The following is a 26,849-nucleotide window of genomic DNA, read 5'->3' on the forward strand; positions in this document are numbered from 1 at the left end:
ATGGCCTTCATTAAAAAAAATGAAAATTTATTATCAACAACGTCAGCTAAAGAATTAATTGGCAATTATGTTCATTTTGCATTTTGCAATAGGAATAAAATTTAATTTGATCGTCATGCTTCCCGTGCTTACTTAAAAAAAGATTTTTGTATTTGACTTAAACCACTATTTACATTATTTCACATATATCAGTTATAATGGTGTGTAACATTTATGCAAACAAAATGTTGTTGTCAACGTATGGACGTTGTGATTTGGCCAAGGTCGACCTGACTGATGTTGGCAATTAGATTAAAGGAATATTAGAAACCTGTCGGTACATGGCTGATATACTCTTAAACTAACAAGAACAGAAAGAAGAAAAAGAAGAGAACAACAGCTCCACCAACAAAAAAAACAACAAAAAAAACAAACAAAAAAAACAAAACAACAACAATATAACAAGACCAAAAATGAATAAATGATATGGACTAATGGATGGATGGATGGATGTGTGGATGGATGGATGGATGGACGGACGGACGGACGGACGGACGGACTGACTGGATGGATGGATGGATAACTGGAGCAATAAAGACAAGTCCATGTTGTAAAATAATTTGTAATAGTGCTTGCAAGTGAATTCGTATGAATAGACATGCTAATTGCATAAAAAACACGAAGAAATTAATACATTTATTAAATTTTAAAACAATCAGTTTTAATCGTAACAAAATCAATGTCTGGTCAGCTACTTTTCAATATCTTTTCCGTTCATGATAAACGAAGTGTTCGCGCTTGCCGGACACTCATTTTCCACAATTTCGTCAATTTATTTACTTTTATAATCCGCCATTTCTCTGAAACTAACGCGGTCATACATTGCCGGTCGGATTATTTTTGTGTCTTTGGGAGGCTTGGGTTTAACCACTGGTCTGACCTTATTTCTGTATTCAGTTGTGTCCGAGCACAATATTGCAGCAGATAGAATGATCAGCAGCAACTAAAATAAATAAATAAATAAATTTTGGTAAAAACAAGCAATGCTTATAAAGGGAGACTACACAATGGTAAACCAATGCAGATGACTTACTAGTAGTAAGAGTTACATTTCTTGTTTATTATTGATACATGTACATCTCATATAACTGTTCAGAAAAGCTGACAGGTATGATCGAACAAAAAGACAAACCGTCATAATCATGTCGTGTTTTGACCTTATGTTGTCTGTCACCTTCCCCTAAATATTTGCATTTAACCACCACAGGGTTAGTAGGGGTAATGTTTTTTCCTATGTCCAGACCTGCCTGCCAATCGCATTGTTATATGTTTAACTCATTGTATGCCAAATGTTTTAATGATATTTTAGGACTTTAATGGTTTTGAAGAGTAAACTTATCATAAACTTTTACAATTTTTGAAAAATGCATCTCTCAACATATACTTAGTATTGTAATATGTAAATGTGTGTGCTGAGTAGCAATAACCACTTGTTTACAACTATCATTGACGCATGCAACAAGGCTGTCAACTCTTACCTAGCTTGTTTTAAAAAATAAAGGTTTCATTAAATTAACAAACCTGTAATCCGCAGATGGAACAAAATACCGCGATTCCAGTAGTTTTATTACCAAATAAGAAGTCCCAAACTTCATCAAAACAACCCTACAACAAACAAACAAACATCAATTACAAATCTGTCATAATTAACCCTTGCCCTGCTGGCCGCAACCAATTCCATATTTGTTGCAGTTCCAAGATATAAACAGGTGCCTGTTTGTGCTTGAAATAATGTATGAAGAGGCATCTGATGTCTTCCTGCACTGGTTAAGCTGCAAAGTCGCTATATGACTTCGGTATTGTCGGTGCGACTTCAAAAAAAAAAATGACAACAAACACAATGATACCATCATTTACACTGCGGTCAAACATATGTAGACTATAAATCAATTTCAGGGGAAAAGTTCATACGTCAAGGTGGACCCTTTGTTCATCCATATTTCTTTATTTTTGTACATTTAAAACATTTAAATTTAACACTAAATTAAATTAGATAATTGACTCAAAATGATATACTGATGTTGTCAGACGTTTATATTAGTATTGGTCATGATTCAACAATAGATCCTTTGTTTGAGTCAAGTTACTGATATTTCGAAACAAATTCCAAGATTAACTTCAGTAGTCTATAAAATAGTTTGCTATTTTTTGCGAGCTTTAAGCCATTTTCAGGACGAGTATAAGTTAGGTCTGAATGTAAATAAACTAAAATATACCCCACATCATCATAAAACTTTGATGTAATATACCAACTGTGTTTAAATAATTGTCGGTACTAGAAGCGGATGACCCAGCACACGTAAAGTCTTCACTTGTAGGTAGTGTCTTACAACACGCTAATGGTGTTTTCAGAGTAACTGAAGGCGTGTTAGACGTGTAGTCGGTGATCCAATTTGAAGCTCCCGTAAAATCTTCATAACTGTCAACACCGCAACATTTCATCTGAAATCAAACAATATGTAACTATATTATTCTCTACGCCATAACATAGAATGTTGGTCTATTTAGTATGATTTTTACGAAAGATTCTATGCACTTTTGTAAGAATTTAGCTGGTATAAGATGAGAAATTGTTGTAATTTGGAATTCTTTAATTGTCCGTTTTTAAGATAGGTAACCTATCTTAAAAACGGACAATTAAAGAATTTCAAATTAAATTTGTTGTCATTAAAAGTTGCCAAAATGTTTTAGAAATTCAGGAGGTATTGCTGGAAACAGGGAAATAAGATATTTCATATATAACGTGTTGCCTGCTGACTGATGATTTTTAAGTTTGATTACCTGTAGCATAACAATGTTCCATGCTTGTGTCACAAGATTAGTTCCATTGAGACCACCATAATCAGACTGTATACCTTTCTTTAAATCGTCTTTCATTGAGTCTTGTATCTGAATCCAAACACAAAAGATTATAAAAATACATGTAATATTAATAGAAATATACTAAATAAATCAAATGGACGAAGAATAAGCATAATGTCTTAATCTTGTTGAACTTCTTAAATAGAAATGTCCGGCCTCCACTTTTTGAACTGTTCATTATTAATTTTGGCCTTAGTTTAAACATATATTTTTGCGTTTTTCTCTTCTTTACGAAACAGATACAATTTTACATGTTTAAATCTTAAATTCTGCTTAAACCGGTGCTAGGGTGCATGGACGGTAACTTGCAATTTCCAGTACCGTACACAAACATGCAGGCTGAATCAAACCGAGTCTGCAACATTTTCAATTTTGCCGTTTTGGGCGTTATTTAGGGATTCTGTTTTATTCTTTTACATGCATACATAAGAAAAACAATTAAAGAATACGTTTACAGAATTTACATGGATGCTGTAGTTGTTTATAAAAAGTAAAAGGTTTGGACCGCAAGTTATTTTAATATTCCTATGGCCACTGAGAGGATCAACCTTTCAACGAAATATATCTTTTGAAGAAAAGACATTACTTATGTGCCATCCGTATTTTGGGAAATAAATAAATAATGTCCCTTCAATTAACGCAGTTAGGTTAGGTATGATTTCTATGATAATACATTCTCACAAAAACTTTAATTGATACATTTCAAATTCAACCTTGATTTAACAATTGTGTAAATGTGTTAATGTAATCTTTCTACTTAGCTGCATGGCGATTGTGTTACATGCTTACATTTTCATAAAGTTCATGCTAAGATGCTTACATCTAAAAAGCCCGAGAAAATGACAAAAATTTGAAAATGACTCACCGTTTTTGGCGAACCATAAATTAATCCTACCGTGACTGCTTGCCCGACCAACAAAAGAGAACACACAACGACATACTGTAATAAATTTATCTATATCACCATGTTTATTTTAAAAAAAGCTAAAATAACAGTTTTGTTCAGTCAATCAATACTCAATATCATCCGAATATGCCACATTGCTATGATAGAACACATAAATAAATAAAATAAATAAATGTGCAATTAGGTGCCATTTATTTAAATAGACATCAAAATGTACCTTTTTACGAAAATGAAAATTCTGAACAAGCTCAAAAGACACTTAACTGTTATGTTACATACATCGAAAACGAAACAAGAATCAAAGTGTTACAGAAGTTAAAATGTCAAAAAAGTACACCAACACTATTTTCTATCCATAAGAAAAACTTGTATGAATGTTTCCTGAAGATAATGTTTAAATCTGGAAATGCTACTTACAGATATGATCATGCATTTGATGACGTAACACGCTCCACAGCACCCCAGCACCGTAACAATGATAATTGCCAATCCACAGAATGTGAATATTAAAGCCGTTTCAAACAGCACTGAGGACCAGTTGACGTCAAGTTCAACAAGACCAAATCCAGAACTGTTGAGGGAACGTTCAATATGTGACGCCTTGCCATCGACAATACGGTCTCCTGCTGAATCACCGAATCTTAGGAACAGTCCACCAGCAAATACTGATAAGCCAACAATCTGTTGATGAAAACATGATCATTCTGACAGCAATATGCTTGAATAACTCAGGTGTTTGAACAGTTAAAATCAGCAGTATTTATTTCCAACATATGTTTTGCAATGTAAATTAGTTCTTGTACTTGTGTAAGTATATCTACTATAGATGGAATTAAAAGTCATTTATAAAAAAACAATTTAATAACTTAAGTTGACTTAACTTGCCTTGCATATGTTGTAGCACTTAATTCTCTATTCAAAAGCGGATGTTTTAATTAAGGCGGTTAAATATTGTATTAATCATGTAAGAATCTAGAAAACAAACTGACACGGTTTGTTTGGTATTTATATATTAATATACTATGCTCATCCTTGAGTAAAATATTTTAATCACAAATTTTTTTATTTAAATCTATAAATTCTTACTGAATATGTCTAATTTGATAAAAGAATGAATAAACTTTGTACGGGAAGCTACGTTCGCTATTACAGGTCAAGTAAATTTGATCTTTTCTTTAAAAAATGCCAGTTTTAAAAATATATTTTCATAATTATGGTGACCACACATAGTGTCACACATAGTGTGTAGAATTTAAAACATAACAAATCTACTTCATGTGACGTCAAAACATGTTTATTTTATATTCACAAAGAGGCTGTGTAGCAATTATCAATCTTTTCTAATATCAATATTTGAGCATAGTTTATTTTTAAAAAAAATACTGTTATTCATATTTCTCAAAATGATATATCAATACATTTATAATTAACAACATAAAATACGAAAGTATTGAAATGTCTTTTGACAAAGTTTATTTTCAAATCTCACTGCCTATTATTTTTTATAATATTATATTTTGTTCTAATTAAAAATCTGATTTTACAAATGCATGTACAAATGTATTACGTTTATATATACATAAGTTGTATAATTACATTGATGATTCAACATCGACTTTTTTCCGCTTATTATTATGTAAAACATCAAATAATTTTTGTTCCATATGATCGATATTTGTGAGTGTCAAAGCGGTTATAAAGAATTTTGACAGGTTATTTACGGCCTTGTATAATAAAGCACGTTTGTAACCTTACTTTTCATTGGATACTCGTGACGTCTATATAGTTTTATATCCACGGCTGCTGTCAATTTTATAAGACATCTCACTTTTTTCTCAAAAAGTAAAGTTTGCTGTATTATAAATTCGTTATAAATACTCCTTACAGTTTACCGTATATAAACAGTTGTTTGCAATATAACCCTCGCCTAGCGGTTCGGGTTATATTTCCAAACAGCCGTTTATATAGGGTCATATAACCTGTCAAAAAATATTTATAACTAATAATATACGCGGCTGCTGTCAATTTATGAAGAAATCTCACTTTTGTTCCTAAAAATGGAGGTTTGCTGTTATAAATATTTCTGACACGTTGTATGACCGTATATAAACGGTAGTTTGCAATATAACCGTTTATACAGGGCCATATAAACTGTCAAAATCTTTATAACTTATATTATAAACGGTTGATTGCATATATAACCCCAGCTAGGCGACGGTTATATTGCTCACAACCGTTTATATAGACATAAAGATTTTTGACAGGTTACATGGTCATATATAAACGGTTATATTACAAATAACCGTTTTTATACGACCATATAACCTGTCAGGAATATTTATAACGAATTTATAATACAGCAAACTTCTATTATTAGAGAGGGAATAAAAGAAATAATTTCATAAAATTGACAGCAGCCGTGTGTATAGCTTATCCAATGAAAGCGGCTCGGGTTATATATGCAAATACCCGTTTATATAGGGCTAAATGACTGTTCATAAATCTTTATAACTAATATTATAATAGTTTGTTGAAATAACTTACCATTAATAAACAGTTCCACACAATGACGACAATCCGTAAACAACTAGCTAGTCTACCCATTATCTTTGCGGGTCAACTTTCTTAATATAATACAAAAAAAATCCGATTTTTTTTCAATTTGTAACAATTCTACACTTTGAAATAAAGTTAAACAAATTATTTAATTTTGTGTGAAAGTTCAAACAGAAACAAAAAAAAACTTAGATTATACGACTTTGATCTCATTATCTGTCGATACACCCTATCAATTACAATGTGTTCATTGTTTTCAAGCATTGAGCGTTTAAAGTTTAAATACTGTTTTACATTGCGCATTGTTTTTTGAAAATAGGAAACAAAAAGTGTTTCTGTATCTATTTATAGAAGTATTACTGTATCAACAAGTAGATCATTTGTGCCGAAGTAATTAATATCAAATAAGTATGGAAGAAAAAACAACAACAATGAGAGGCTCATAAACAGTAACTTACGATAAAATTAATTAGACAATGCCAATTGGACGTACATACAATAAATTAGGTATTGCAAATGTGCTATTTAAACTTTGAAAACGTTACAAACCCACTTCTTTGATTTGTATAAAGTTAAAAGGCTTGATAAAAGCAGAACTTTCTTAGTGGTATAATGCGTACACTTATTGTTATACTTCAGTTAAGATAATTCATTTGTATATTAGCTGTAAAACTATATTGGAATGAGGCGCTATCCGAACCTTATATAGGATTTGCAGCTGTGTACGAGTCCAATAGAAACAATAACACAATGTATAATTATCTCTTTATTTTACACCAAAATTTTTTTATAAAGATATGAAGAAAAGATTTTTCCTTACCCTGTACGGAGCCACATTTTTAGTATTACTCAGGAAAACCGCTATATACATGTATGTGGAATAATCAGACGTCTCAGTGCATTATCTCAGGAATTACTTAAGGCATTATTTCAGGCGCGTTTGGGATTCCACTAGAGCTGTAAGGGCCAAGTGCTTCATATCAATGGCCATTTGGTTCATTATTACCCTTGTACACATCTTTTTTTCCCGTATAAATAGATACAACAAAAGCATATGGAATTCTAATAATAAACAGGCATATTACTAAAATGATATTAACATGCATTGTAGAAGATATGAAAGTGTAAGAAAAGATGGTAGGAAATTATTGAATTATTAACTGTTAGGGCATTCCTGGTTCCTTCTGAACAGTTTATTTGTTAAACAAAATTTTATTGTTTAAAATCATAGAAAACATTATCCAGTGTTATTTGAAACTACGTAAAATACAATTTATAAGCAACAACAACAATAACAACAACAACACCACAACAAAAAACAACAACAACACAACAACAACAAAACCGCCGCCAAGCAAAGATACATTCTGTTCTATTCTTTACATGATTAAATGTGTCCATCCGTTTCCCTTCTTATTTTTTGAAGTAAAATACATCAATAACATTTGCACAGCAATGTCCTGTATATATTAAAATATGTAATAAAAACCTATGTTTTTACAAAAACAGAAAATAAAACATTTTTGAGAAAATAACACATTGACATTTAAATCAAGTAACTATATTTAGAAAACAGCAGCAGCAACAACAAGAAAACAATCATGTCCGAAACATAGAGAAACTGGGCATCTCATTTGCTCATTTTAAGATATTTGATTGATGATCATTGTCTAAAAAGACAAACTCTCCACAGGAGTCCACGTTTTAAATGTTGCACTCTCATACTTTACATTTTAATACACCTTTAGAATTTTCTCCATGCCGTCTCGCGAAACATCAATTCAGGTCTCTTAATTTCTGACCTTTTATCTCCTGTATCAGTTACATCGCCCGGTGCTACTTTATTCTCTTTAGTTTCCTGGTCTGAACATAATATAACAATAGCGAAGACAATCAGTAGCAACTGCAAAATAATAGAGAAAGAAAATCGTGGGTAGAATCCGTAAAATATAAAGAATACATTCAACGTATTTCACCATAATTGTAATATGTTTTCATAAATGTTTCTATATTCACGTGACATGCTTCTATGAATATTAATTTCGATATTTTCAAAATATCTGTACCGATGCCATTGGGCTCAAATACTATTTTGGAGAAACGTTTGATTCTCTACAGACGTAAAAAATAAAAATATGATTTTTGTTTTCAGTCAGATATCCACTTACGACGGAACGTCGGTGATTCTGCTCAGGTGCCCGTTTGTGTCTGATATAATGCATGGAAGGATATCTGAGGTCTTCTTTCACCAGTAAAGCTGGCAAAGTCGCCATGCGACTGAATTGGTGCGACGTAAAAACCAATCAAACAAAACAAAACAAACAAACAAGTACCATAATGATTCATTGAAATAAAATTTAATTTTTTTATCTGACAAAAAAATCCCTTGTCAATCATTTTGATTATATACTACGACACTTTCTACTGTCGCCCGCCCACCTTTCTTCACTTCAATCCCTCGCCCCCCCCCCCCCCCGTAAAGGCCTATCCCCTTAACTGTCACATTTTAAGTTCCTTTGTGGTTTGGGATAATTGAGTACAGCCCTACGTTTTGGTCCCATGTCTGTCTCCACTCGCTGTCTCACTACGTGAGTGTGAGGGTCTGCGTTCTGTGAACGTACCTGTCTCTTTACTCTCATAATTTTACTTTGAAAAGTAAAGACTATACCTGTAGTGTACCAAGAGCTCCCAGAAGAATGGCTGTTAAATCTCCAAATATCATGCTCCAAATTTTGTCAAAACAACCCTGTAGCAATATATAATCATTATGTCTTCACATGGTATTTGATTGACGCAAGAATATAAGCACAACAAACGCCCTACCAAAGATGCATCGCTAGAATTTTTTTATAATGTTAACTTAAACCGAATGGTTAAAACTGAATTTTAGGCATCAAAGTTTAGATACCCTAATACATTGATACCGTATTTTCTTTTCGCTTTGTATTGTTATGTTTAAAGTAATGTATATTACACTTTTTAAACAACATATGCATACAAAATATCCAAATGTTCACACAACGAAAAGTAGCAACTTGATATTTTCGTTATTGTTGCTATGACAATCAATATATGTAGACCTGTCAAAGGGAAGAAAGAAAGTAATTTGCGAACTTATTTTACTTCAACGACGCACAAAACCATGCTTACTTTGTCTAAGTAGTTGTCCGAATCAGAGGCGTTGCTTCCGGCACACGTGAAGTCTTCACTGGATGGCAGTGTTTTACAACAAGCTAATGGTGTGGTCAGGTTTATTGAAGGAGTATTAGATGTGTAGTCGATGATCCAGTTGGATGCTCCCTTAAAATCCGCATAACTGTCAACACCGCAACATTTCATCTGAAAGTAAATGTCCGAAACAATATAAATCACATACTCGTGTCGCTTTTGCGTCTCCGGTATTGCTCGTACGTGCATTTATTTTGACGTAACGGTATGTGATTAAAAATTATTTTATGCTTTTCAGATTTATCCGTGAAAATTATATTTGATAATTTCGGAGAAAAGACACACAGGGTTGATATTTTCCATTCGTAATCTTAGTGATGATTGCATGAATGAAATTTGTAAAACTGTAATTTGCTTTTAGCAAAATAACAACGCATTCAGTATAATAACTTTAATACCAATGAAACCGACAAAATTAAAAAGAATTCTGATCTGAGATTAAATATTAATTGAATATTTCTGGAATAAACTTCTCGGTTTGTCAGATCCAACTCAAGCAGATGTCGTAGCTCGAATTTACGACATTAGGGTTGCAAATAAAAACGTATACACATGTGTTTTACCACCAATGTGATTTTAGCATAAGTTGTGGTCGTCAATATCGACTAAGATGACTTCAATTTCAATAAATTACTTTATACATTACAAACCCGTTTTTATCTGATACCCAGTCCACAACGTTAATAGTGCCATAATACCAGCTGTTTAACATGAATTTATTGCGTCATTTAACAATAGTGTTATGACATTTTAAAAGGTAAATATTTTGAGACGGTTGCGACATTAAGCGGCAGTTGCAACATTTAGCGGCAATAGTTCGACATTTAGCGACCAGCGCGACATTTAGGGTCGTAGCGATATATAACGGCGCCACAATAGGTAAATATGGCCGACTGGTATCTATATGTGTATGTTCGCATAATTTGATTAGAACCCCATTTAAGACTTCAAAATTTGTTTTCTCAGCTTTCGAATTCCACATATGAAAGCTGAGAAGTTGACGACAGCAACAAGTTAGATACAAGTCAAATTGCTTATTATAGAAGTCGGGAAACTGTTTTTACGTTTGTTAACTAGTTTCCTCATAATAATCACGGCGTTGTTTTGGAAACCTGGCGTTTGATAATACTAAAAAAAGTGAAATATGCATACCAACATTTACTGCTTGGGACTGCGTTTCGTGAATGTCGCTTACCTTTGTTCCTTTATATTGCTCAATGAATGTTTTCCGTTTATCTTACACTAAATAGTACATTTGCTAAATTTACTATATTTGGTATAATTATGTGTATTCAGCCTAATAATATCAATGTTACCAAAAAGGCATATCAACTACAAAGTACAATACCTTTTGCATGACAACATTCCAGCCTTGAGAAACCAGGTTTGTTCCATTCAGACCTGCATATTGCGACTGAATACCATCCTTTAGCTTTATCTTGAAAGGTTCTTGTATCTGTAAGGAATAGCAAAATAGCATTCGAAAACATTTACAAAAATTTGTCCAAGAATATTTCTGATCGCAGATAGAACTTGATATTAACATTAATATATATCTACCGGACCTTAAGAAAAAGGTGAAAGAAATACGTGGTCCTTGTTTCAGCACCTCTCATGTGAAACTACAGGAATTACCAATATATGAATGTTTCAGTTTTCGTGTGCTGTGTCTTTTAAGCTTCATTTTCTTCTTGTTTTTCTTCTCACTTATCTCTACCATCCACATACAAGGTACAACCGTCAATCATTTCTAATTTAGTCGGTTTCCATTTTACTTATATCCTATGTTGTGTGCATAAACAAGACTAGATTTGTTTATCTACTTAATTCAAATATTCAAAAGATAAAAGAGATAATTCTACATATCTAAGTGCAAAGAAATCCAATCTACTAAACACATTACAAATTTAAAGATCATATTAACATACATAATCAAGACAAGAGTTTCGTCTATTTATTTATTTCAAATATTCAAGATATAAAAGAAATAATTCTACGGACGTATCTCGCTACGTGCAAAGGAATCCCAACTAATAATCAAATTAAACACGATTACGAAGAAATTTAACTAAGACTTACTGTATCTGGGGAGCCGTAGATCATACCAACAATCACCGTCTGACCTACCCACAAGATGGTGCAAATCACGGTATACTGAAAAAGATTCATTTAATATAAAGCCCTTAAAATACTAGATAATTTGGTCAATTTGCTAAATAATTAAATAGCTGACGTTGAATAACTTGCCCCTACCCCCCTTGCTGTGAGTTCAAATCCTATTTGGTACTTTTGATTATTGCATTTGGTTGGTAGAACTGTCTGCCAAATGGTAGAATGTCGTTGCTCTTACTCAAGTAACCGCTCGCACCTATATTAATGCTCAGACGGGCACCTGAGTTTTTTCCACGATAATTACGAATTATTTACGAATAAAGGTTTATTAATGTTTCAATGTTTATTTGCACATTTACCGGGTAGTTCTCATTTTTGAAAATCCTCAAGAGATTATTTGATATACAATATTGAGACTGTCGCTTTATCTACCAACAAACCAATGGGTAAACAAATATTCATACAACCTAAAATCCAATAAGTAGGCAAATATTCATAAAACAAATGATTTCCAAGGACAAAAAATAACCAATTTAAAATCCGCTATAGATTTTTTGCTAATCTTTGAAAAAGGTATATAAACAAGCGCGTTCGAAATTTACTGATAAGTCTTAATGTACTGAAAGTACATGTATTTTGAAAAAATACAATGCATATTTTTTCTTCTCGTTTTTTGCCTTTGCACCCAAGATAAATTTCTGATACACTGCCAATGATTCTAATGATTTAAAACTGCGTGACTCTAGATGCACAAAATCATTTAAAGCAAATCAAACTTTAGAAAAATGTACTTAAATTCAAAGAACAATAAAATGATTCAAGATTCAAATAATAATTTACATGTTAATAATTTATATGTTATGTGTGATTAATGATTGATTTTGCATTATTTATCACAATATTTCCACTGCGTGACGGACGCAGTAACCTTTTTGTAAATTACGTGGCTTGTAAGTGCCGCTTGCAGTGTGTAAATTACCTTCTTTGCTCCCTTTACAATACTTTACTTTTAAATACATTTTTTAAATTTTCATGAACATTTAAATTAAAATGGAGGCATGTTGCTATGAATAAATTATTTAAAACTGTTATAAAATACACTTGTAACTTACGGAAATGAGAAAACACTTTATCTTGTAGCAAGCACCGCAACATCCAAAAATAGTGATGGCAACAATTGCCAGTCCTATGAATATGAACGACAATGCTATTTCAAAGAAGATAGATGACCAATCAACATCAATATTAACGTCTCCAAACCCAGAATCCGACAGTGTCTTCTCGAGAGAGGATTTCACACCGTCCAATGACGACTCAATTACAGCCTCTCCAAACCGTAAAAATAGTCCAACGCCGAATAAAATAATCCCTGTGATCTGGGGAAAATAGTACGATTTCAATTATTATTTAGTTGTTAATATTGCAGACTTGTTATTTTTGTAACATGATGTCCTATTTTTTGAATATAATTTTTGAAACATAATGTCCAATTTTGAATATATTTTTTGTAACACAACCTCCTGTTTTTGAACGTATTTATGAAACGTAATGTCCTATTATTTAATGTGGTTTTGTGAAACAATATCTTATTTTTGAATATACTCTTGTAAAATAAAGTGTTTTTTCCTGAAGGATTTTTTTCCAATAATTCCTTCTTTTGAATGTATTTTTGTAGCATGATGTCCCGTTTTAATGTATTTTTGTAACATCATATCCTATTTCTGAATGCATTTCATTTGTATTGCAATATCTGTTCGTGTCAGTATAAATATTTTTGTTACTCAATTTTTTTCGCCAGCATTTATATCATCTTGAGTTTCTTAAAATTCATAATATGAGTAGTACTAATACATGTATGACTATAAATAATGTAAGGACATGTGCTTTTTTAGCGTTTATCATTCCGTTTTGTTCGTGCATATATCTAAAGCAGAAGCAAAATGTTCCATTTCTTTCTGTATAAAGTATTAATAATTTATATAAAGAAATCCATAATTGTGAATATTTTAAATATATTACTCATGTCACCCGAATTCAAACATTTTTTGCATGACATAAAATCAAATAATGTTTAAGAATCTCTGTTTAAGTAACAAATAATCAAAAAGTAGGCAAAACGTATTATAACAAATAAAAAAATTAAAAGAAGCAATAAGTAAAAGTTCTTATTTTCAAAAGTAATCGTTGAAATAAAATTATAATATTGACAAGGAAAGCAACAATTTGAAACCAAGGAATAATTGAAGAAACATCTTACCAGAAACAATATGTTCCAAACAACGACAACAACCCGAAATAAATTTACAAGAGCCGCCATGTTGTTAAACAGTCAAAACATTTCAATTACTCAAGCGACAAAGAAACCCGAAACATTTTTATTTAAAGAACGCATACAATTTTAAGACTAATTAAAGTAAAAATCGTGTGGTTATAACAAAGCGAAAATTGTAATTTTTATCTTAGTTTATGTTCGTTGGTTTTACTGTTTTATCGGAAATTTCTATTGTTATAAACTTTTGACACTTCATATTTAAATCTCGTTGATCATCTTTTCTAATTATGCGTAACTGATTGTAACAAAAAAGAAAATAGAAATTGTCCCTCTAACCATACAGATTGTTCTGGTATCATATCCTTGATATATATTTTTTTATATTTGTCGGGTATAAGTCACTCCTGCAGTGTTAAAGTAGTACGGCGACTGTCCAGCTTTAATGTTAGAAGGAGACCCCAGGCTCCCCTTCCATACAACATTTTAGTTTCAGTCACCGACCTTTTGTTAGCTAGCTGGATAGCTATCTCACATGAATATATTCATGGTCCATGACAGGAAACAGAAACAAGGCAATTGATCTAAAGATGGTCAACCACTCGACAACCGTCACTCTCAGACCACGTGACATTCTGGGGGTTGGGCTTTACGTCGCACGGTCATATAGTGACGTAATGTACCCCTCTGTGCATTACTTCAGGATTAAGATATAAATTAAAAGCAATGTTGTACAGTAATTTGTAATTACATCTTGTAGATAAAGAAGCACTTGTAACAGGTTTCCAATAATTTTAACGGCAATTATAAGCAACCTAATATTGGAAATAATTTACACTATATATAGACCTTATGCGTTTGTGCACGAGATTGCTTTGAAAACCTTAAAAATGAAACTCGGTGACTTAAGAAATTTCAATAATTTGAAAACGCAGAAGACAGAAACGTGTTTGGCCAGACTTGACATATGTTAACTCTGGCCTAACTATTCACCAGCGGCATAGGTCTGTTACTATCGTCGATAACCAGTCTATGAGTACATACAAATATATACAAACATAAGGTTATTATTTCTAAGTCTTAATCACGTACTGCCAATGAGTATTATAACAGTTTTGCAAATATATCTTAATATTACAAAATATTCTGTTGGTCAATTTATTAAATTATGAGCTGTGAAAAGGGTTTGTACAGAACACGATTGCTTGTATGTGTACATGTACACAGAACAAATACGTATTTAAATACAAGAAGAAAAAAACACTCCGATATATCTATGAATTGGCGGGAAAGTGACTTATTTGGTAAAAGAAATGCTTTTCAGTTGTGCCATTTAATGCAGGGAAACGAAACAGAAATATAACGTCGTGACGGAGAATATATGTTTGTTCTTTCAGTATGGTACTAGAAAGTCTTCTGTTTCCCATTTTATATGGTGGTGATGCTGTTATAATTTGAGCCGCGTCATGACAAAACCAACATAATGGGTTTGCTACCAGCATGGATCCAGACTAGCCTGCGCAGGATCCATGCTGTTCGGTATCAGTTTCTTTACTTGTTATAGGGTCTGTAAGCGAACAGCATGGATCCTGATCAGACTGCGCAGGCTGTTCTGGATCCATGCTGATCGCACACCCATTATGTTGGTTTTGTCATGGCGCGGCTCATATGTTGATGAGTGGGATATAAAGACTGTGTGCAATAAAGCATTAAAAAATCAACAACAAAAACAAGCATGACTAATATTCTTTGTAAGACTTTTAAATAATTATTCATTTCAATGTTTTTTTCATCAAACATTTTTTTCTTCTTGTTTAGACTCTAAAATATCAACAACCAAAATAACAGAAGTAATATAATATAACACATAAATGTGTTTAATGTTTTCTTTCCCATTTTCGACCGGCGAAAAGAGTATTAAAGTGTTAAAGTAGAGTGTTTAAGTGACATTCAGTGTGCGGTGATTACGTGTTACGTGTATTGTGCGCCAACTGTACAATGATACAATGTCACTGTTTAGTGTACAGTGACACAGTGTCAGTGTTTAGTGAAAAGTGATATAGTGTCAGCGGTTTGTTAACTGTGATATACTGTGTAAAGTGTACAGTGATATAGTGTCAATGTTTTGTGTACAGTAATTATGGGTCAGTGTTAAGTAAATGGTGTATTGTAAACCGTATCAGTGCTGTATGAACAGTGATGAAGTGTCTGTGTTAAGTGTATGGTGATATATTTTGAGTGTAAAGCGTACAATGATATAGTACCAGTGTAAAGCGTACAATGATATAGTACCAGTGTTAAGTGTACAGTGATATAGTGCCAGTGTTAAGCGTACATTGATGTAGTGTCTGTGTTAAGCGTACATTGATGTAGTGTCTGTGTTAAGTGTACAGTGATATAGTGCCAGTGTTAAGCGTACATTGATGTAGTGTCTGTGTTAAGCGTATTGCGATAAAGAGCTTGTGTTAAGTGTACATTGATGTAGTGTCTGTGTTAAGCGTATTGCGATAAAGAGCTTGTGTTAAGCGTACATTGATGTAGTGTCTGTGTTAAGCGTATTGCGATAAAGAGCTTGTGTTAAGTGTACATTGATGTAGTGTCTGTGTTAAGCGTATTGCGATAAAGAGCTTGTGTTAAGCGTACATTGATGTAGTGTCTGTGTTAAGCGTATTGTGATAAAGTGCTAGTGTTAAGTGTACAGTGATATAGTGTCTGTGTTAAGCGTATTGTGATAAAGTGCTAGTGTTAAGCGTACAGTGTGAAGTGTTCGTGTAAAGTGTACAGTGATATAGTGTCTGTGTTAAGTGTACAGTGAATAAGTGCCAGTGTTAAGCGTACAGTTATATATCATCACGGTTTTGCGTAAAATGTTACTATGTCAATGTTTCATATACTTTGTTGCCACAAGAAAGATTGTTTTCAAAATCGCAGTGCTTCTTTTCTTTTGTAAGAGACTGGGTCTCTTGGCGATACAGCATCTCTGTCATCTGGTCTTACTTTGTTGCCCTTTGTATTTTTCTTCTGTTTCTTTTTCTTTCCGCCGGAGCACAAAATTATGAGAGCAAATACCACTAGTAAAAGCTAAAATAAATCATATTTTACTTTAATTGATGTAATACAAAGACATATTCTATGAAATGTGTTTGTTTCTTATAAAATGTCAGATTATGTTTGTTATTTATTGACTGTCCAATTTTGATTATTTTATGTCAAAATACAATGAAATATCTATAGAAAAAGTAAAATTAAGCTTAAATACTCTAAACTAATAACACATTGTTGTCATGTATTTCAGTTGTTTGATTTTATTTTTGTACGCATAAAAATAAAACATTTCATTGTTTATATATATCTAAGCATCATAATCAGTGATGGTATAGTTCACATTAAGCTTTAATACCTGAATCACACAAAGTCCGGCCAACGCTCCTAACACCAGTGACATGTTTCCCAGAGTGTCGTCCCAGATCTTGTCATAGCAGCCCTATAATTCAACGAAAAAAGTTTTTTGAAAACAATAGAACCGAAAATAATCGAGATATTTGTACTTGAGAAGGATTGGGACAGGAACAAGACAAATACATATCACATTGACAAAAACATTGACAAGGATATTGACAAGAACATTGACCAGGATATTGACAAGGATAGTGACAAGGATATTGACAGGGACAGGGACAAGGACACGGGCAAGGACGGGGAAAATGACAGGGACCAACACAGGGACAGGGACAAGAACAGAGACAGGGGCAAGGACAGGGAAAATGACAGGGACAAGGACAATGACAGAAACAAAGACAAGAACAATGACAAGGACAAGTACAGGGACAAGGACAAGAACAAGCACATGGACAAGGACAAGAACAAGCACATGGACAAGGACAGGTAAAATGGCATGGGCAAGGGTAAGGACAGGGACAAGGACAAGAACAAGAACAGAGACATTGACAAGGACAGGGACAATGACACGGACAAGGGTAAGGAAAGGGACAAGGACAAGGACAGGGACAAATACAAGGACAAGAACAGGGACATGGACAAGAAAAGAAACAAAGACAAGGACAGGGACAAAGACATGGACAAGGACAGGGACAAGGACAAGGACATGGACAAGGACAGGGACAAGGACATGGACAGGGACAAAGACAAGGACAAGGACAGGGACAAGGACATGGACAGGGACAAAGACAAGGACAAGGACAGGGAACAGGGACATGGACAAGGACAGGGACAAAGACAAGGACAGGGACAAAGGACAAGGACAGGACAAGAAAGGACAAAGACAGGGACAAAGACAAGGACAGGGACAAAGACAAGGACAAGGACAGGGACAAGGAAGGACAAGGACAGGGACAAGGACAAGGACAGGGACAAGGACAGGGACAAAGACAAGGACAAGGACAGGGACAGGGACAAGGACAAGGACAAGGACAAGGACAAGGACAGGGACAAAGACAAGGACAGGGACAAAGACAAGGACAGGACAAGGACAAGGACAGAAACAAAGACAAGGATAGGGACAAAGACAAGGACAAGGACAGGGACAAGGACAGGGACAAGGACAAGGACAGGGACAAAGACAAGGACAAGGACAGGGACAGGGACAAGGACAAGGACAGGGACAAAGACAAGGACAGGGACAAAGACAAGGACAGGGACAAAGACAAGGACAAGGACAGGGACAAAGACAAGGACAGGGACAAAGACAAGGACAAGGACAGGGACAAGGACAGGGACAAAGACAGGACAAGGACATGGACAAGGACATGGACAAGGACAGGGACAAAGACAGGACAAGGACAGGACAAGGACAGGGACAAAGACAAGGATAGGGACAAAGACAAGGACAAGGACAGGGACAAGGACATGGACAGGGACAAAGACAAGGACAAGGACAAGAACAGGGACATGGACAAGGACAGGGACAAAGACAAGGACAGGGACAAAGACAAGGACAGGGACAAAGACAAGGACAAAGACAGGGACAAGGACAAGGACAGAAACAAAGACAAGGACAGGGACAAGGATAAGGACAAGACAAGGATAGGGACAAAGACAAGGACAATGACAGGGACAATGACAAGGACAGAAACAAAGACAAGGACAGGGACAAGGACAAGGAAAGGGACAAAGACAAGGACAAGGACAGGGACAACGACAAGGACAGAAATAAAGACAAGAACAATGACATGGAAAAGGACATGGACAATTGCAAGGACAGAAACAAGGACAATAACAGGACATTGATAAGGACAAGGACAGGGACAAGGACAAGGACAGGGACGAGGGTAGGGACAGGGACGAGGATAGGAACAAGGACAGGACAAGTACAAGAACGGGGAAAAGAACAAGGACAGGACAAGAACAAGGACAGGACAGGAACAAGAACAGACACTTGGAAAAAAAACACAAAAAACCTTATATAAGATTCAATGTATATCGGATCATGCAACGTACAATTGGACGGTCATTACTAGATGCACATAATCGGTATAAAATAAATGCATGTACTTAAATCACATAAGCTGTATATAATAAGTACTAAAATCACATGATCGGTATAGAATAAACTCTAAAATAATATAATACGTATTTAATGAATACTTTAATCACATATTAGGTATAGAATAAAGACTTAAATAACATATCAATATAGAATAGATATTAAAATCAAATAATCGATATAAATAAATACTTATTTTAGCATAATCGGTATATAATAAATACTAAAATTACATACCGTGTTCAGATAATTGATTGATTCCGTAGTTGCTGTACCAGCGCAAGACAGATCATCTGATGTTGGTAGCGTCTTGCAGCATGCGAGCGGAGTTTTCAGCGTGACAGAAGGGGATAGTGCGGTATAGTCTATAACCCATTTTGTGGCCCCGGTAAAATCGCTGTAATCGTCAACACCACAACAACCAACCTACAATACCCAACATATTATTTGTTCGAACCCTAGTAAATTTATGCAAATGATATGTATATATTTAATTTCTAATGAATATAAAAGTATTGTGTAAACAATCGCGAGCATATTTATGTTTATACAAAAGATATATATAAAAACATGGTGTTGTGTTTTTAAGGTCTTAAATATTTAACATTTGCAAATACTTTTGTCTATGTTTTTTGTTTATTTTTGAAATACTTTATCATTCTGATAGTATTCTGGCGCGTTTGCTTTGCTGTGTTATGTCTGTTACTTTCGCCAATTTCAACACAATTTTCCGTCCTACCACGTCATTTGGTTCATCTAATCGGCTTTCCTGGATATCTTACCAGTATTTACCTATTTCTCAACAAATGACCGACAACTTGTCCCATATGTACAGGGAACGCAACTATTCAATAATTACAAAACATTAATATTTCTATAAAATGATTAATTACCTGAATCATCACAACGTTCCAACCTATGGATACAATGTCTGTACCATTGAGACCGGCATAATCCGACTTTATAGATGACTTCAGAGGCTTCTTTACTGGGTCATGAATCTGCAGTAAATAGGGGATATACAATTCTCTGGTCCGGTCACTTCCGGTCTCCGGTCTCTCCCGTTCTTTTTAAAATACTTTCTTTAAAAAAAAAATATCTAGTAAATCCCGGTCAAAACAGACCGGGAGAGACCGGGAATTACCAAAAGGGGACCGGCGAATAATACAACTAGATTTACAACCAACCGATGCGTTTTGCGTGACAACGGCTACAATGGATTATATACTAGACTCATCTTTTGGTAAAATACTATTATTTTAGAAATTTATTGATATACAGTAAATTCGTCTTGAATATTTCTAATTTGAATAAATAAATGTATGAACAGTTTGCAAAGCTGTATTTCCATTCCTTGTCAAATTATTTTGGTCTATTCTTAGAAAAAATTATAGTTTTTTTTAAATGACACTATGTAATATTACTGAGATTGCCTGAAGTTTGTAGAGTTTAAAACGCAAAATATTTTATGTAAGTATTCAAAAGATGTTTATTTTATGTTTTAAAAGAGACTGTATAGAAGTAAACGATGTTTTTTTTTCTCTTCATCAAATTGTAACATAGTATATTTAAATTGGAGCATAGTATATATAATCTTTAAAAGAACACCATAGGCCAATTAATGTTATATTTTAAGACAGGCAAAAAAACCCACTTTTGTTTTTATGATTGACGACTGAAATATACTTTGTTAAAACAACTATGCTTCGTCGTTAAATCTATCTAAGTCTGAATTTAACTCTATTTTCTTTCTGTCATTAACTTTATTTTGTCCACTTCCGTCTTTCAAATACCTGTTCTAAAAGTTATTGTGATTTAAGTACGTCATCAAAACCGATAGTTTTTTTCAATACTTTAAATGTAAAACCTTGCTTTCTTTAGAATATACGACAAGCAATGAAAGAACACGCAATTATCTTGCGTTGATTTAAAGATTAATGCAATTTGTTCAAATAATTTGTTACCTTAAGTTGAACGCACGCACTACTAGTAATAAATGGGACGTATATGTTACTTAATCTGTAAAAATGCTTATTAAAATATTTGTCCGCGTTTATTTCTAGATTATACTTTAAATATAACCTAGGACATCTACTTGTATCACAGATCAAATAAAAGTTGTATGTAATCGAATATTGTTAAATAAAGAGGACACTTGAAATCCATCCAGTAGAGGTGATTTAGTCGCAAAAAAAGTAATCAATATAAAGCCATTGTGTTTGGGGATGAGCAAAGTTGATTTTGTTTCAATTTTTGCGCATGGTCTTTCAAATGTGCAATTCTAGATAGTTATTATTTAATGGTATAATTATTGTTTTGTTTTGTTATGAAATTGTAACGTAAATATTATATCAACTGTTTAATATGCATAAAGTCATACACAAATAGAATGGACACCCCAACTACCGCCACCACCACCAAGGGACATCCTTCGTCATTAAAGTTCATTTTAAAGACTTAAATTTTTGAAAATTTTGTTATGTTATAAAGGTTTCGATAGATGGGTTTACAATTAAACTAGAGTAGGAAATATTACCGTGTCTGGCGAACCATACAAGATCCCGATGAATATAACTTGTCCAACCAACAGTCCGCAACATGTTATAATGTACTGAAATAACAATTAAATAATAATTTAATAACAATTAGATAACGTTGAAAAAAGCAGAGCGAATCATTTATAGTAGATAATTGAGTATCATTTATAAAATTGTTACTATCATTATACAATAATTTCCTCATCGGCCCTAAATAAAATTATTCAGTTTTGCATCAACATTTACACCGTATCTAAAACATATTGATGCAGTTGATAAGGTAAGTCGATTATTTTGACAGATCTATGAATAGAAATGCAATACTAAGTTCAATATCATTTTCATTATTGTAAAGTGCAAAACTTTCAAGACTTGTTTTATAATGAAATATAAAATACCCGAGTCATTAAGAGTTCTTAATTATAAAGTCTGATTAAACACAATTAGTTTATTAAATCAGCTTAATTCAAAATTTCACAATTTTCATGCTTAACTCTTGAATTCTGCTTAAGTAGGTGCTAGGGGGCGTGGACGGTAGCTTGCAATTTCCAGTACCGTCCATGAACAGGCTCAATCAAACCGAGCCTGCAACATTTTCAATTTTGCCTTTTTGGGCGTTCTTTAGGGAGTCTGTTTCTTCGTATCATTACTCCAAATTACCTTTCTCTTACTCAGCTTGATAATGCACACTCAATAAAGTGTTGCTGTAGCAGAATAAGTTGCTGGCAACCACCTGAATTTCTTTTTCTCGGTTACTTTACAAAACATACTTTTTATATGCAAAACAGGCACAATAATTCTTCTAAAAGTACTTTACCGCTAACAGCATAAATTTGATGTTACAGCAACTTCCACAGCAGCCGAGGAAAGTGAGGATCGACAGTAACAGACCAGCAACAATCAGCCCGATAGCCAGATTACGTAGGATCTCGGTAACATCAAAGCTCGACAAATCTATGGTGCCAAATGTTGAAACACTACTGACCGAAGCCTCCAACGATTTCTTAGCGGAGTCAACATAACCATTGATGATACTGGAGCCGAATCTGATAAAAAGGCCGAGAGCAAGGAGTACGAGCCCAATAACCTGTATGACAAAGATATTACAAAGGAAAGAGAAGACATTTCATAAGCTCAGTGTGAAATTGTTATGTTATTATGTACTAATGATTTGTTTTCTCAAAAACAGTGTAGTTTCAAAAAAATACTTGTAAGACGTTTTTAATAATAGAAATCTAGAATATATACGTGAGAAGTTATTTAATGATAGAAGTTATTTAATAATAGAAATCTAGTTCAAAACGTTGGAGGTTGATTAGATAGTTATTTAATGATAAAGATGATCCTTTTTCAGAATTTGCATGTTTCGACACAGTTTTTACAATATAACTGTAGCCCCTTTAACATTATCTTTTTGTTGTGGCGAAAAACAAATACTTTTAAAAAATGACTGAAGAAAGAGCTTTATATCTGCTACAGAATTTAAAAGATATCAAACTAAATGTGAAAAAAAACCCAACGTCTAGATAATGTAACAATCAAATGTAAGAAATAGAAAATAAATAATAAATAACTAGGGAAAATTTTAATAATACTAAAAATATATAGGATCTAAACACGTATTCAATAAAATACATTTAAAACAATCATTTTATTATATAATCATTAATGATGACAATGATATCTCAAATTTACGGGCTGATAAATTGTTTCACGAGGCAGAAAAAAAAATGTTTATACAATCATAATAAAAAGAATATAAATATATCTTTATTATAGAAATATTTTCACATACTTACCAGAAAAATGATGTTAACAACAACTAAAAACACTTTAGCAACAGTGGAAAATCCACCCATTTTTTGTTATTTTTTTTAATATTATTTTAGTCCGTCCGCATGCACTTTTCGGCGTATTAATATAAGTCCAAATAGGAATATAAGTAAATAATCAGACACGACCAACAGATTTCACGTTAATAAACTCTTCTTCAATATTTGAAGACTATATTTCTTTTTATCCCTTTCTCTTAATCCGAAGTGTCAATTTCACGGGGCATTGAAAGTGCGCCTGTTTTCTTAAGTTTAAACCAAAGTATAATGGTACGTTACAATATTAGTAAAAATATTGTATGTAATCTATTCAAATTTGAAAAAAGGACAATTCGCTTAAGGGTTAAAATGTGTATAAATCCTATATATAACCTTAGAGTTTTATTTTTATAGATCTATACGATTTGATAATTCTGCCACTTAAGTATATTGTATGACGTTTGATTTCTGTTTTAAAGGTTTTTAAAAGATACCATTTAAAAATACATAAGTTTTCTTCAGTAAGATAGTCTATTTCTCGTTAATGTCCCCTTTTTGTATAGGTCCCTTTCTCGTTATGGTCTACGTCTTATTATGATTACCATCTCGTTATGGTCTACGTCTTATTAATGTCCCCGATCTCGTTATGGTCTACGTTTTATCAATGCCCTCATCTTGTTATGGTCTTCGTCTTATTAATGCCCTAATCTTGTTATGGTCTACGTCTTATTAATGCCCTCATCTTGTTATGGTCTACGTCTTATTAATGCCCTCATCTCGTTATGGTCTATGTCTTATTAATGTATTAATGCCCCCATCTCGTTATGGCCTACGTCTTATTAATGCCCTCATCTTGTCATGGTCTGAGTCTTATTAATGCCCTCATCTCGTTATGGTCTTCGTCTTATTAATGCCCTCATCTTGTTATGGTCTACGTGTTATTAATGCCCTCATCTTGTTATGGTCTACGTCTTATTAATGCCCTCATCTTGTTATGATCTACGTCTAATTAATGCCCCATCTCGTTATGATCTACGTCTTATTGTGATGCCTATCTCCTTATGGTCTACGTCTTATTAAGATCCTTATCTCGTTATGGATAACGTCTTATTAATGTCCCCTTCTCGATATGGTCTACGTCTTATTAAGATCCCATCCCCATCTTGTTATCGTTTACGTCTTATTTCTGTCCCAATCTCGTAATGGTCTATGTCTTATTAAGGTCTCAATCTCATTATAGTCTACATCTTAATAAAGTCCCAATATTGTTATTGGTTACGTCTTATTGATGTCACCATCTCGTCATGGTCTACGTCTAACTAAGAAGCCCATCTTGTTATGGTCTACGTCTTATTAAGGTCCCTATCTCGTTATGGTTTATTTCTTATTGTGATCCCCATTTCGTTATGGTCTGCGTCTTCTTAAGATCCCCATCTTGTTATTGACTACGTCTTATTAGGGTCCCTATCTTGTTATGGTCTAAGTATTATTATAATTCCTATCTTGTAATGTCCACGTGTCATCAAGGTCCCCATGTCGTTATGGTCTATGTCATGTTAAGGTCCCAATCTCGTTATGGTCTACGTCTTATTTATGCCCCAATCTCGTAATGATCTACCTCTTATTAATGTCCCCATCTCGTTATGGTCTATGTCATGTTAAGGTCCCAATCTCGCTATGGTCTACGTCTTATTAATTAATGCTTTCATCTCGTTATGGTCTACGTCTTATTGATGTCCCCGATCTCGTTATGGTCAACGTCGTATTAATGCCCTCATTTCGTTATGGTCTACGTCTTATTAATGCCCTCATCTCGTTATGGTCTACGTCGTATTAATAGCTTCATCTCGTTATGGTCTACGTCTTATTAATGTCCCCATCTCATTATGGTCTACGACTTATTAAGTTTACCATCTCGTTATGGCCTATGTCATGTTATGGTCCCCATCTCGTTATGGTCTACGTCTTATTAAGATTACCATCTCGTTATGGTCTACGTCCTATTAATGTCCCGATCTCGTTATGGTTTACGTCTTACTGAGATCTCCATCTCGTTGTTGTATACGTCTTATTGAAATTTCTTGTCTTGGTCCAGGTCTCATTAAGTTGATATATCGTTTTGGTCTACGTCTTATTTATGTGCCCATCTCGTTATGGTCCACCTCTTATTTAGGTCCCCGTCTCGTTATGGTCTACGTCTTATTAAAATCCTCATCTCGTTGTGCTTTCACGTCTTATTAAGGTCCCTGTCATGTTATGGTCTACGTCTTATTAAGGTGTCCATCTCGTTATGGACTACCTCTTTTTAAGGTGTCTATCTTTTTTGGTCTACGTTTTATTAAGGTTTAAGATAAGTTTTAGAAATAAGCTTTATTTAAATGATGTTAGGTATTGTGAACTCTCGAAACATGAGAATAAGATCAATAATAGAGAGATAAACTTTACCGACAATAGCTATCATCAAAGGGTCACTGGAACGGCCCCCAGTAGGAGCACCAAACATGATAAAAACTGTTTCCTTGTTAAAACAGTTTGTAAAACAATGCGAAGCGTATAAGAACATGCATGTATTTTTAGTGGCTCGGTATTTGTTCAAATTATAACTTTTTGTCGACCTTAAGTGTCAAATATTGAGAACTGTTTAGTATACAGGTAATGGGTTTGTAGATTTTGGATATGATATTGAATCAACAAGAAAGGTGGACTTGATCTCTTTGTCTAAGTGTCAGAATTTCATACACAGTAACTTTTTACTGAAAAATTTTATTTTTCGGATGACGATTGATTGTTAAATTGTAGTCAATCAACAAATTTTGTTTTTTGTAATGGATTAGTTTTTGGCCTTTTAAACTAAATGAAATGCTTGCTTAACTAAATGAAACACATTTAGTTTCAATATGCAGCTTTGTGAATAATGAGGAGGTGGAAAAGTGTGTTTTCATAAGTTTTGAAACATTAATTGAAACATTTTTGAAACATTAATGCTTCATTATAAATTTGAATGACCTACGTTTAGGAATACAAT

General features: G+C 33.5%; 3 protein-coding genes across 3 annotated transcripts; all 3 read right to left on the bottom strand.

Moving 5' to 3' along the window:
* Positions 1 to 613: 613 nt before the first annotated feature.
* Positions 614 to 6,906, bottom strand: LOC132759848 (tetraspanin-1-like). Its single transcript, XM_060751711.1, has 7 exons — positions 6,353 to 6,906; positions 4,226 to 4,489; positions 3,767 to 3,841; positions 2,821 to 2,928; positions 2,293 to 2,481; positions 1,561 to 1,644; positions 614 to 982 (listed from the first exon to the last, which is right to left on the bottom strand). The coding sequence occupies exons 1-7, from the start codon at positions 6,410 to 6,412 to the stop codon at positions 812 to 814; spliced, it is 951 nt and encodes a 316-aa protein (XP_060607694.1). The 5' UTR covers positions 6,413 to 6,906; the 3' UTR covers positions 614 to 811.
* Positions 6,907 to 7,038: 132 nt separating this feature from the next.
* On the bottom strand, positions 7,039 to 14,105 carry LOC132759859 (tetraspanin-1-like). Its single transcript, XM_060751720.1, has 7 exons — positions 13,962 to 14,105; positions 12,817 to 13,080; positions 11,672 to 11,746; positions 10,941 to 11,048; positions 9,515 to 9,703; positions 9,033 to 9,110; positions 7,039 to 8,267 (listed from the first exon to the last, which is right to left on the bottom strand). The coding sequence occupies exons 1-7, from the start codon at positions 14,019 to 14,021 to the stop codon at positions 8,109 to 8,111; spliced, it is 933 nt and encodes a 310-aa protein (XP_060607703.1). The 5' UTR covers positions 14,022 to 14,105; the 3' UTR covers positions 7,039 to 8,108.
* A 1,600-nt stretch (positions 14,106 to 15,705) lies between these two features.
* On the bottom strand, positions 15,706 to 24,179 carry LOC132759868 (tetraspanin-18-like). The gene is made up of 7 exons (XM_060751730.1): positions 23,813 to 24,179; positions 22,831 to 23,100; positions 22,013 to 22,087; positions 20,370 to 20,477; positions 19,714 to 19,902; positions 17,374 to 17,457; positions 15,706 to 17,054 (listed from the first exon to the last, which is right to left on the bottom strand). The coding sequence occupies exons 1-7, from the start codon at positions 23,870 to 23,872 to the stop codon at positions 16,893 to 16,895; spliced, it is 948 nt and encodes a 315-aa protein (XP_060607713.1). The 5' UTR covers positions 23,873 to 24,179; the 3' UTR covers positions 15,706 to 16,892.
* Between the last annotated feature and the right edge of the window lie 2,670 nt (positions 24,180 to 26,849).

Source organism: Ruditapes philippinarum, unplaced genomic scaffold, assembly GCF_026571515.1.
Source record: "Ruditapes philippinarum isolate M1 unplaced genomic scaffold, ASM2657151v2 ctg1465_1_1_1_1, whole genome shotgun sequence".
Lineage (NCBI taxonomy): Eukaryota > Metazoa > Mollusca > Bivalvia > Venerida > Veneridae > Ruditapes > Ruditapes philippinarum.

Bases quoted from the DNA above. Each gene is read 5' to 3' on its own strand.
- LOC132759848 (XM_060751711.1), bottom strand. From the start codon at position 6,412: ATGGGTAGACTAGCTAGTTGTTTACGGATTGTCGTCATTGTGTGGAAC. The intron at 3,842-4,225 runs GTAAGTAGCATT...AATTTATTACAG, and splicing joins TCAAATGCATGATCATATCT to TATGTCGTTGTGTGTTCTCT. The intron at 1,645-2,292 runs GTTGGTATATTA...TGTTTGTTGTAG, and splicing joins CCGACAATTATTTAAACACA to GGTTGTTTTGATGAAGTTTG.
- LOC132759859 (XM_060751720.1), bottom strand. From the start codon at position 14,021: ATGGCGGCTCTTGTAAATTTATTTCGGGTTGTTGTCGTTGTTTGGAAC. The intron at 11,049-11,671 runs GTAAGTCTTAGT...TATTCCTTACAG, and splicing joins TCTACGGCTCCCCAGATACA to ATACAAGAACCTTTCAAGAT. The intron at 9,111-9,514 runs GTAAGCATGGTT...ATATTGCTACAG, and splicing joins CGGACAACTACTTAGACAAA to GGTTGTTTTGACAAAATTTG.
- LOC132759868 (XM_060751730.1), bottom strand. From the start codon at position 23,872: ATGGGTGGATTTTCCACTGTTGCTAAAGTGTTTTTAGTTGTTGTTAAC. The intron at 22,088-22,830 runs GTAAAGTACTTT...TTGTTATTTCAG, and splicing joins TCAAATTTATGCTGTTAGCG to TACATTATAACATGTTGCGG. The intron at 17,055-17,373 runs GTATTAAAGCTT...GATTTATTTTAG, and splicing joins CCGGACTTTGTGTGATTCAG to CTTTTACTAGTGGTATTTGC.